This window comes from Bidens hawaiensis, unplaced genomic scaffold (genome assembly GCF_021521415.1).
Source record: "Bidens hawaiensis isolate Kalapana, Puna unplaced genomic scaffold, B.hawaiensis_p1.1 tig00017009_1, whole genome shotgun sequence".
Classification (NCBI taxonomy): Eukaryota; Viridiplantae; Streptophyta; class Magnoliopsida; order Asterales; family Asteraceae; genus Bidens; species Bidens hawaiensis.
Window position 1 is genome coordinate 248,251 of NW_027492574.1, and position 11,922 is coordinate 260,172.

Consider the following 11,922-nt stretch of genomic DNA (forward strand, 5'->3'; position numbering starts at 1 on the left):
TGAATGGAATGAAATTGAGTCTATATATAGATATAGATATAGATATACATAGTCGTATACTCAGATTAATAATGTTGGAATGTGGGCTGCATTTGGAGCGACCTCATTTTTTTATTCAAATTAGTAATTAATCAAATCATAGCATAATTGAAGTGGTTTCTAGTTAAGATATACACATGATTGCACGTAATTTGTTAAGTAACTACTTTCACTTAAAACATGTTTATAACTAATTGTGTGTTTTGTATTTCAATCGTGTGAATTAGTTTCAAATAAAAAATATCGGAGAGTAGGGTAGAGTGGGGTGGGTCACTAGGTCGGGTGATTTAAGAGGAAAAGAATTCCAATTTCATTAAAAAGTTTACCAAATTAACCGAACACATTATAGATTTTTCTAACATTTTATTTCATTTTCAATTCCAGTTTTTTTAAAAAAATTTGCGCAAACCGAACGCCCCATGAATTTCATTGCCCGATACCCTGTGGCGTCCCTTTCTAACCCAAACTAGCACTAACAAATGTTTCTGTATGTACACTTCAATATCTAATGATTAAATAAGGAAACCGATTGCTAACATAACATGGACTTGGAGGATTCGTCAATATACAGCTCGGAATAAATCAGACATTAGCTATCCAGACACCTATTTTTGCTATACAGGCAACTTTTTTATACACAAATCTCTCTCTAAACCCATATGAGTGTCTTAAATTAACCTAGCTTCTTCTTAAAAAAACGAAACCTAGGATTAAATTAATTATCATGAGTAGGTCCGTATGTGTTTATGACTTCTAGAAAATCATCAATGATCCATGAGAGGCAGAAAAAGGCAAGTTTAAAAATGGATATTTTAAAAAGAATAAAATCAGATCACGTTACACATTTAAGAATATATATAATATAAAGATATAGAAAGAATTATAAGAAAATTATAAACTTGTAAAAAAACCCCATAAATATATAAAACATAATTCAAAATTTATTTTATTCTATATAAAAGATTAAAAGGTTTATTAGTACGATAAAATCTAACTGTTTTATGTAAGAAACTTTAATTATGGTAATATTCTTATTACAACTTTATATTTATATTACTTATATTAATAACTACTGTATTTAACATTACATTTTACCCTTCTAAATCTTAGATCCATTGATAATTACTCCTTCTGTCCCATTATAAGTGTCCTAGTTTGATTTTTCAAGTCTTTCTTGTTTAACTTTGACCGAAAATATTTTTGCTTGTGTTATATAATACTTGATGTAAAATATATGAATGGATTGAGTTTTAAATTTTTTTACATTGATATAATTTTCATCAAGTATTATATGATCCTAACAACAAAAATATTTACGGTCAAGGTTGCAAAAAAAGAATTGAAAAGTCAAACTAAGACACTTATAATGGGACGGAGGGAGTATTAAATATAATTTTTTAATTCTCTTTAAAATTACTATTTCATCTCCCACCATTTTTATATTCACTTTTATGGAAAGAATATTCAAATATGAAAGCAACTTTTGAAATTCCTATAACGTCTTCAAGTGTTGAACCAACTTAAGATCAGATTGCTCTAGCGATTCAATATTCGGCTTGCAAAGAAAATGACACAAGTTTTGTTGTCAAGCATTACAAAGTGGCTCGATGGCATAAGGTTATTTGGGATGGTAAAATGGCTGTCAGCGCTTGCAAAACTTTGAATTTGTCAGGATACTTTTTCGTCATGTTTTGAGTGTTCTTCTCCATACTGGTTGTTTTGAAATTTCTTTTAGTTATTGGCTATCACCATAGAGACGAGAAGAGGCTCAATTCAATAACGTCTCTCAATTACACCAAGAATGAACTTTGGATATTGTATCATCTTTTACATAAAATAATGATCCTATAACTAATGCAATTGAGGGGTTCAACACTTGGAGACATTATAGGAATTTCGAAAGTCGCTTTCATATTTGAATATTCTTTACATATAAATGAATATAAAAATGGTGGAGATGAAACATTAATTTTAGAGGGAATTAATTTTTTTTTATTTAGTTGTCATCAATAGAGGTAAGATTTATAAGAGAAAAATATAAAGTTAAATATGATACTTATTAAAAGATTAGTGTAATTAATATAAATTTTAGTTTAACAAGAATATTTTCATAATTAATGTTTATTAGATGTGCCATAGGATATATGTTAGAAAATCCCTATAGATAATTACCTACAATTACCTTTTCTATTAACTTTACTTCATTTTACCTTTAAAATCGTTTTTCTTTTTAAATAATCCATGATTTCTTTCCATTATTTCAAGTTGAACATGCTTTTTGGTTTTTCCAGTTTTGTATTCAAGATCTTTAGCAAAGGATTAAATGTATATTATAACATAATTTTTTTACTTTTTTTATAAATTAGTTTTGTTGTGAAACAAAATTAAGTGTTGGTAACTAATTTTTAAGTTTTAAGGTTTTTTATACATATTTTTATGAAAAAATATGTATTTTTTTAATGAATAAACTCAATTACTCAACTCATTTCAGCCTATTTTTATATATAAAAAAGTTTTGCACAACTCAAATCATAAACGAATAAGTTTATTAAAAAAATTAATTTTGTAAACCTAACAAAAAGACCCTTACTTCAGGCCCAATATTTTTTTTACCTTCAACCAAATTTTTTTTAACCATTCTTGAATACGGCCCTACCGATAATTATCCCTAGGAATCATTGATGAAGAAGAATTGAAATAAGAAGAAACTGGATTATCAAGAATAAATTACAGTGATGTGCTCTTCAACCAAATTAAAATTTTAAACTTTGATGTATAAATTACGGGTGTTCATTATCCGGTTTTCACGGTTTTTTATTATGATCACATATGGCTAATAAGAATTAAAATTAAAATTAAATTGAGATTAGTAATTAGAAATAAATAATCTTAGCTCCACATCACATTAAAAGAATTGGCACTGGCTCATTTTGGTGTTAAATATATCTAATACGGATAATTATAAAAATTAAAATACAAATAGATCTCACGGTCCGGTCCGGTTCATATGGCCGGTTTCGGTATAAACCGAAAACCAAACCGTTCGTTACAACTTGAAAAATTTTAAACCGACCGATCAAAAATTAAGAAAAAAAACCGACCGTGAAACCAATCCAATGACCGGTTTGGACGGTTTCATAGTTTCAAACCGAACCATAAACACCACTAATATAAATTATATTGGTCCCAAAAAGACGTTATGGTGTATAGTGGTGTTTTCTTCAATCAATTAATTATAGATTCAAATCCTACAAAATACAATAATGATGATTTCAGATATAGAAGTCGTGTGAAATACACTAATGATGATTTAAGACGTAGAAGTCGTGTGTGTTCGTTCGGTAAAAAGAATATTGAACCTATGTTGTATTTATTATACTTCATTCAAACCGTGTTGCTTTTATCAACACTTATTTTAATGATTCTAGAATGTGATCAGGGATAAGCAATTAAGCATGTCTCGTTTGACTTTAGAGCACACAATAGTCAACATTGGGTTTCTTCACTTTTCTATTTCTTAAACATTTGTCACAGAATTTAAAATTTCATGTAAATCAACCTTTTATATATACCGTTATTATACACAGCAACCAAAATAGATGCATCGAACTAGAACCATAAAAACAAATACCGGTAATATATCTGCCTTATATATAAACAATAGGGATCTAGTTTGAAAATGGTCTAGTGCTCAAATAATTTTGATACCAATTTGGATGTTGTTCGATCGGTATCGGTTCGTTTAGGTATAACACCAGTAGACTGAAAGAGCAGTCACTTGTAAAATTCAAATCATGATTCTCATTCAAGTATAAAAATAATTACAAACAAGTATTTATAGACAAAGAAAACACATACGGTAAACATATACATATACACATCTACGCTAAACATATGCGTATCGTATATATACATATACGATGTACATATACACTAGATATCAACAACCCCTGCAAGTTGGAGGTGCGTCAACTCCAACGTGAAGATGTCGCGTATATGATTAGCTTGTATGTGTATATGTTTACCAAATATGTTTCCTTTGTCTATAAATACTTGTTTGTAATTACTCTTATACTTGAATGAAAATCATGATTTGAGTTTTACACACTTTAACACTAACCATTAAAAACTTTTACACCAACCCGAGAGAAATAAATCAAGATTTTAAAATTATACAAACATAAAAGTAGTGTAATTGGTTAAAAATAAAAGTATTATAACTATTACTCAATTAACACAACCAATCTACCCGGCCCAAATCAGGGCAAAGAGCACCAAGGCCCAAACATTAATCAACACAAGTAGAGGTGTAGAGGTGCACAAATCGGGTTTTTCAAGAACCAGAATCGGGTATAGTCAACAAAAGTCAAAACTAGGTCGGGTAGGAATCGGCTCTGGGTATAGTCAGGTATTTGACAGGGTTTTCCGGCTTTTTTCGGGTAGGGTCGGGTTTTGACCAGGTATTTCCGCTTCTGGGTCCGACTACCGACGGGTCCAGGTCGGTACCGGTTTCAGGTACGGCTTCGGGAAGAAATCCTATATTGGGTCATACCCGTGGGTCGGGTCCGGAACCAGGTATTTTGTGCACCTCTAAACACAAGTAATACAAGTATCATCATCATCATCATCATCATCATCGTACTCAGTATATCCCACCAATAGCAAAGCTATGGTAGGGTCTGAGGAGGGTAAGATGTAGACAGCCTTACCTCTATCCCATACAAGTATAAGTTATAAAATTACAAGGAAAATGAAGAAACAGTTCTACTTTTTAGCCAAAGACAAGCTTCATCTTTGATCATTTCCACCGCATTAACCCCCGAATTCGTCTGTTATTAAAGACCATCTGGTTTACGCACCTCCAAATAACCCAAATAGTTATCAAGGAAATCGCTCGTACCACTAGCTTTCGCTCCCCACTCCAACAAAGTTCTCATCAAGTCAACATCCGCCATAACCAGTATATTTAGCCACACAAACACTTGATTCTAAACGACTCCAGCCCACGGGCAATTGAAAAACAAGTGATCATTCGACTCCATCCTTAGACCACACTTTGTACACGCAATATCTTGCAAATCCAATCCCCCCCCCGGAACACTAACGCTTCCTTGGTCGGAATCCTATCCTGGTCAACCCTCCAAGCAATATAACTTACCTTTTAGAGTCACTATCCAATTGGTTTTATCAGCTGCCTTCTCTCGTGGTAGGGATATTCAACAAATCGACGATAATCATGTCTTTATGCATGGCAGCTTATATGATACTATGCATATAATACAACCTTTCGACTTTGTTGACTAAATTTAGCATTGCGTTTGACTTCTCCATAAAGCGCTTTATGGCCTTAAGCAAACCAAGAGCTTGATTCACCAAGCTATCTACAATTTTGGGTTCATATGGCCTTTTACGTAGTGTTCATCCCAGAAAACCGCCTACGTAACTAGTCTGGAGTACTATGGAGTATCCTTAAAACAGCCACCATTAAGATCGACGGGCTAAATGACAAATTATGACACGACCGCTTGAACTAAGGCCATGTTTGGGATTCCTTATTTACACCTCCTTTTGACTAAAATAAGAAGTTTTTGATAAGTTATATTTTTGTAACTTATCAAAACTCCTTTTACCTTCTTTAAAAACTTAAAAAAGTCGCATTACCCAAACACCTTTTAACTTTCAAAAGTTGATAAGTTAGAAGGAGGTGAAAATAAGGAATCCCAAACACCCTCTAAACCGGCGTTGGGATTGAATTTATATTTTAAAAGAAAAACTTTTTTTTTCTGATTCATTTCCTACTAAAATCTTCATATTTGTTTGTTTGAATATTTTATTGACAATACAATGGCACGACTGTCAAGAGGCAGCCGACGTTATGGTTTCCCGAGGAAACACCCAAGCCAAACTCTAAAGCCAGCGTGGACCCAGTTAAAGACAACATAGTCTAGCTAGAGTGAGGCAACAGAGCTCTCTAGATTGGAGAATGCGATTGCCTAACATATAAGAAAATCGTCGTTCTAAAAATATACAATAAAATAATAAATAAATTAATTCCATATTTTATTATAAATTGACCAAGTTTCGACACCAGTTCGACCTGCGTCGATGACATGACAGTTTTGTTTTCATTGCCCCATAGAGCACAAGCAAATCAATACTAATTAATGTAAAAGCCTTTGTTCTCATAACACAATCACACTATGCACATCCTCAAATAAACTCTCATAAAAAAATTATAAAAAAAAAAAAGGTTAGCTCAGCTTCACACCCACCTACTGATTTCTACACAAATAGTCAGAAAATCATACACACCCATCTACCCATGGGTTGTATGCATGCATGCTAGTTACACCCTTATATAATCAAACTAAAAACAACCTTAATAAACTTAAACCTTTTATCCAACTCCTTTGTTATTCACTGTTTCGGGCCAACGTTCCTGCATATATCAACCAACACGATCAACTTAACAGAACGGTTTGAGTGAACGGTCCCCAAACCCGATAAAACATACCTGGATGGAGGTGTGTTCACATGACCCGTTGAGTTCCCGGCCCGTTTGGCCCGATTGTCCTGCTCCTTATCGACCCGCATCGCAGCTACCTCTTTCTCCAAAATATTCTTTTCCCTTTTCATCTTTTTGGACTCCACCTCCATTGCCTTTGTTAGCGTATCAACTTTCTTCGATAACATCTAAAGTTTATAAAACCGTATTAATCTCACGATCCAAACAATGAATTATATTATTAACATTTAAATACATAAAAGAAAAAAAAGATATGAACCTCAATGGCATCATCCTTATCTTTAAGGCTCTGATCCTTTTCAACACAAGATTTTCTCAAACTAATAACTTCCTTTTGCAGCAAATCATGCAACAAGCCCGGGACGGTATCTTCTATCTCGGGTTTTTCATCTGGATTATTATTAGCTTCCCATGAACCATCACGGGCCTCATTATCCTTACTTTCATCACAAGATTGCTCACCACTTGAGACAAGTTTACCGCGGTCAAGTAATCGAGTCCCACCATCAAACGACTTTGATGTACCTTTAGCGTGCCTCAAAATTGAACTTGAACCAGACGGAAGTGTTGATCTTATTTGAAAAGATGGTGATCTTTTTGGTAAAAATCCGTTCGAGGGTAATTTGGTAAAGTTTTCAGCTCCGCCTATTGATTGTCGTCGTGAAGAGCACGCAGTGTTTGGTGATCTTAATGTGTCTTCTAGCACTTTGAGTCGAAGTGAAAATTTCTCCTACGTTTTTATAAAATTATTTAAAAATTGAAGTTTTTATAAGAAAAAAATTGAAATTAATTCTTTGAAAATTTACTTTCAATTGTGCTTCAGATTTTGCAGCACGGTCGGCTATAGCTAGTTTGTCACGCAATTGTTGCATCTCACCCTATTAACAAATGGGTCCAAGTCAATAACTTTATCACATATAAATACATATATTATTTATAGAAATTAATTAAAAAAAGGTTCATGAAACCTGCAAGACTCTTCTTTCTTCAAGCCATTGCTTAACTGGCATCACCTTATCATTACCATCTTTCCACTCGTTGGCGACAACTGTCGCCACTCTATTGGCTGTAACTTTTGCACGAGCTAGCTCTCTGTCTAGCGTCTTTTTCTCTTCCTATTAATAAAACAACAGTCAATTAATTAGTTTAAATGTGTACAAATTTTAATAAAATAATGAATGAAACTATATAGTCTATATTATGTTTTACATTAATTTCTTGAACTTTGCGTTGATAGTCCCTGACAGCATTTGCAGCCGCACCGCCAGCGAGGACAGCCTCTTCTAGTTCGCGTACAGTTTGGGTAAGTTTTTCCACCTCAGCAACTTTTTGACGGTGCATTTTATCCAAAATTTTATTTTCCTCCTGCGAAAATGGTAACGGAAACATGAGTTCAAATTTCCAAAAACGAGAAATGATCATAAATCATAATTCAATGTCTGACCTGGCAAATTTCTATCTGTTTCATCAACTCCTGATTCTTGTTCTGAAGATCATCCACCATGGATGCTTTGGCCAATGCCACCTGTACGGTTCTCTCGGCTTCAAGTAATGCAGCCTCTTTTGACTTGGTCAAACGGTCTAATGCTTTGTTATCATCCTGCAGCTTCGCAATCTGAAACACAAAAACTGTAAGATTATAGTTTTGAGATTATTTATCAGTTATCACTTATCACCGTCTGCGTTGGCTAGTCAAAGGACAGAAGTCAAACCTCTTGTCTTGCCAACTTGAGCTCAGCTTCTAAAGGTGCAAGAATGGCTTCTATTGGAGGCATATCATCATCTTTCTGAGCTGCATGAACCCGTCTTAGAGTAGCTTCTGCTGCAAACTGAGCTGCCATTGATGCTTTCTTCTCATCGTTTATTTTCTTGATTTCAAGATTCTAGATAGCCAAAACAAAGTGTGTATAATTATGATCAGTTTGTGTTGTGTTCTGTCTTTAACGGGTCAAATTCACTGTGTACCTTGCTTTCGAGAAGTGATTCAGTCAACTTTAACTTTTCATCCACTTTTGACAACTCTTCGGTTAGCTAAAAGTGCATTAATACAAAATAAACACCAATTAAACAAAAGAAATGTGAAAAAAAAAACGAAGCTACAGCATTATATCTACATCATATGACAACCCAACGGACCATGCAAATTAGCTCAAACATAATACCTATGAAAAATTAACATTAAACGCGAACTGGAAAGTATTCAAACATGCGTATATTGATATTTTGCATAAAAGTGAAAAAGACGACAATAGAAAACTTGGCCCTTTTAGTTATATGTTACAATTTACAACAATGGCCCAACACCGATATAAAAGAAGAAAACGAACAAAACAAGAAAAAGTAATCCTATATATCGTATCATCGTGTATTATACAACTTTATTGGTTCCTTCTCGTATTCATGTCATTTTCACAAACTAGAAAAGGGAAGCGACAAGTGGATATGGCACGTGTGAAGAAGAAGATACTCATATGTCATATCCAAGAACCACCACACTCTAACATGAAACCAGCAAGACCATGTTCCATATCTAAATCATGAAATGGACTAAGTACCAAATAGTAAGTAATACTCAAGACAACGACATTGCACACTTTTTTCTCAACGGGCAATTTGAAATATCAACATCAAAAAGACCATATTATCACATAAGCATTAGTTATATTCTTCAGATGGATTTAATAATTGCTAATCATATTTAAAGAAAGTTTACTTAAATAAGAAAACACATATCTTACACATAAACAGAGAAACAATAATCATCAATATCTGATATTCATTCAATTCAAGGCGCTCGCTAGTTTTAGAAAAAAAATCAAAATATCTACGTAATTATCCCTAATAAGTGCAATTTCATTGGTGAACAACCGAACATACAGAACAACAAAGGTTTAAAAAAGTAGTGTAAGAATCAAATACAAACAGCGTACAAATAACTAGAGTAATCATTTACAGGTATTGAACTAGAGTAATTATTATTACTTTCCTTCATTTTTTGTAGCGTGATTACTCTAGTTCAAAACTGCAGAGTAATAATAATTACTCTAGTTATTTGTATGTTTAGTAGGTTTAATCCCGTTTTATTAGATCCCACCCCGGAGGGGTGAGATCCAATACAAATAAACTTAACCTACTAAACATACAAATTACTAAAGTAATAATTATTATTACTCTGCGGTTTTGAACTAGAGTGATTACGCTACAAAAAGTGAAGTAAAGTAATAATAATTACTCTACTCCGAAAACCGTAAAAGCAATAATAAATTAATAATTACTTTAGTTATTTACACGCTAATACCTCCTCAACCGCTTTTTCTCTCAATCGTTCGGATAACCGGAGCGCCTTGATCTCCGCTTGCGATTCGCTCAATTCTCGATCCTTATCTACAAAAACCAAAACAAAATCGACATAACTAAACAACAAAACGCATCATAACATCATATCACATTAATCAATAACCACCTCTAACTTCATTCTCCAAGCGATTAAGCTCAACCTTAACCGGATCCGATCCATGGAGCAAATGAATAAGATCATCAGCGTCTAAGCTCGGCCTCACCGTAGCTTTCCTACGACTCGTACCACTCGATCCTCTCATTGTAAACGGCGTCGTGTCACGTGCATTGCTGCCGGTGTACTCGTCGTTAAGATCGTCGTCCATTGGAATGGATTGGATCTGATGTAAGTTTAGTTAGTTAGTTAATTAGTTATGTAAGCATGAAGTGGTTAATGGTGTGGTTAGGGTTGGTTTGTTTGTTAGTTTTGTTAAATCTGGAATTGAAGTAGAGTGTATAAGAATGGAATCTAGAATGAGAGAGAAAGTGAATGTAGAGAATGAGTTGAAGTAATGGCTTCTATTTAAACCTCTAGTTGTGCTTGAGTTAATGTAATAACTAATAAGTGTTTTTTCTCTTTAGCTATAATTGTGCTTGTGTGTTTTTTGCCTTGTTTCTCTCTCTAGATTGTAAAAGTAAAGTTTATTTTTTCAAACAATATTTTGAAACTAAGGCTGAGGGGTGTGGAGCGCTAGAGGGGGCGCGTGAGCCCATCCTCTCGCGCCCCGGGGCGCGAGCACCACACCACCGAGGTGCGAGAGTGGCGCGAGAGGGGCGCGAGCGTGGAAAAAGAGGCAGGCGCAAGGCCAGTAGCGGCTGGGAATGGGCGTAAAGTGGGCTTCGGAATGCGTGCATGACCGTTGGGGCTTTATAAATTGAGCCGTTGGCTCTTTAAGTTTATTAAAATAAAAAAAAAATTTCTCTATATAAACCAATATCAACCCAATATCACATACCACACCCAAAATCACATAAAATACTTGCCACAACCTCAAAAAAACCCAAAATCACTCCATCTTCCAAACTTTTTTTTAAAAACATGGCTGGAAATTGGTACCCAAACCTAGATTCAGATTACAGTTACGACGATTTATGGTCGGCACCGGACCAACCGATGTTTTATTCGGGGTCGCAACAATCATCCGGCTTTCAACCATCCAACATACAACCGTCTCCTAACTTTGTTGTTCCGGAGACACAAGAACCAGAAGGTGAAGCTGCGGGACAAAGAAGACGCGTCCACCGGAAAAAACAAGTTGCAACGGACGGGTCGGGTTCGGCTTCGACTGGAAGGACGAAACGGAAAACCACTCCGTGGTCATCGGATGAGAAGGAAGCCCTGTGTCGGGCTTGGATAGTCATTTCTGAGGATCGGCGTTGCGGTAATTGTTTTAACGTTTTTAAAAATGATTTTAAAAAAAAAGTTAAATAAAAAAGTTAAATGACTTACAAATTTATTTATGCATTTTGCAGCGGACTACCAAAAGAGCAAGGTCTTTTGGACAAAGGTTAGGGAGACGTTCTATTCGCTCGTTGGGAGTACAGAGCGGAACGCCGATATGATTTCGGGTCGGTGGACCGAAATCAGAAAATTTGTCGGCTTGTTTACTAATCTGTTCAACAGGAACGCCGGTCGTATGAGACCAAGTGGCAGTGACGATTTGGCGGTTTATAATTTCACTGTCGAATAGTGGAAGCAAGAGTGCCTGCGGAGGTATGGGACGGTGAAGACGTGGGACGGTGTAAAGGTGTGGGAGAGGTTGAGAAGGTGTTCTAAGTGGGTTGAGCTGGTGGCGCCGGACCTTGATGCGAAAGTAGGGCCGAAACGGACTAAAACTAGTTCGTCTGGAGCGTATAGCACTTCCGCCGGGTCGGATTGCCGGGTTGGATTCGACCTAAACGTTGCGGGGGAGGAAACGTCTTCACCGCCGAGGAGGCGGCCATTGGGAAGGGACGCCAGGGGGAAAAAACCGGCTGAGGGGGAAGCCGTAAACATCAACGATCTTGTTGAATCCCTCAAT

At 35.2% G+C, this 11,922-nt stretch overlaps 1 protein-coding gene across 1 annotated transcript; it reads right to left on the minus strand.

Annotated features, from left to right (window-relative positions):
* Positions 1-6,015: 6,015 nt before the first annotated feature.
* LOC143552720 (microtubule-associated protein 70-2-like) lies at positions 6,016-10,340 on the minus strand. Its single transcript, XM_077042867.1, has 11 exons — positions 10,029-10,340; positions 9,864-9,949; positions 8,531-8,596; positions 8,278-8,448; positions 8,010-8,180; positions 7,775-7,930; positions 7,534-7,680; positions 7,372-7,443; positions 6,825-7,295; positions 6,554-6,732; positions 6,016-6,478 (listed from the first exon to the last, which is right to left on the minus strand). Exons 1-11 carry the CDS (start codon positions 10,225-10,227, stop codon positions 6,457-6,459), a joined length of 1,740 nt encoding a protein of 579 aa, XP_076898982.1. The 5' UTR covers positions 10,228-10,340; the 3' UTR covers positions 6,016-6,456.
* Between the last annotated feature and the right edge of the window lie 1,582 nt (positions 10,341-11,922).

Excerpts from the sequence above, each read along its gene's own strand:
- LOC143552720 (XM_077042867.1), bottom strand. The coding sequence starts at position 10,227 with ATGGACGACGATCTTAACGACGAGTACACCGGCAGCAATGCACGTGAC. Across the intron at positions 8,449-8,530 it reads AATCACTTCTCGAAAGCAAG|AATCTTGAAATCAAGAAAAT; the intron begins GTACACAGTGAA and ends TTGGCTATCTAG. Across the intron at positions 8,181-8,277 it reads TCAAGTTGGCAAGACAAGAG|ATTGCGAAGCTGCAGGATGA; the intron begins GTTTGACTTCTG and ends TTTGTGTTTCAG.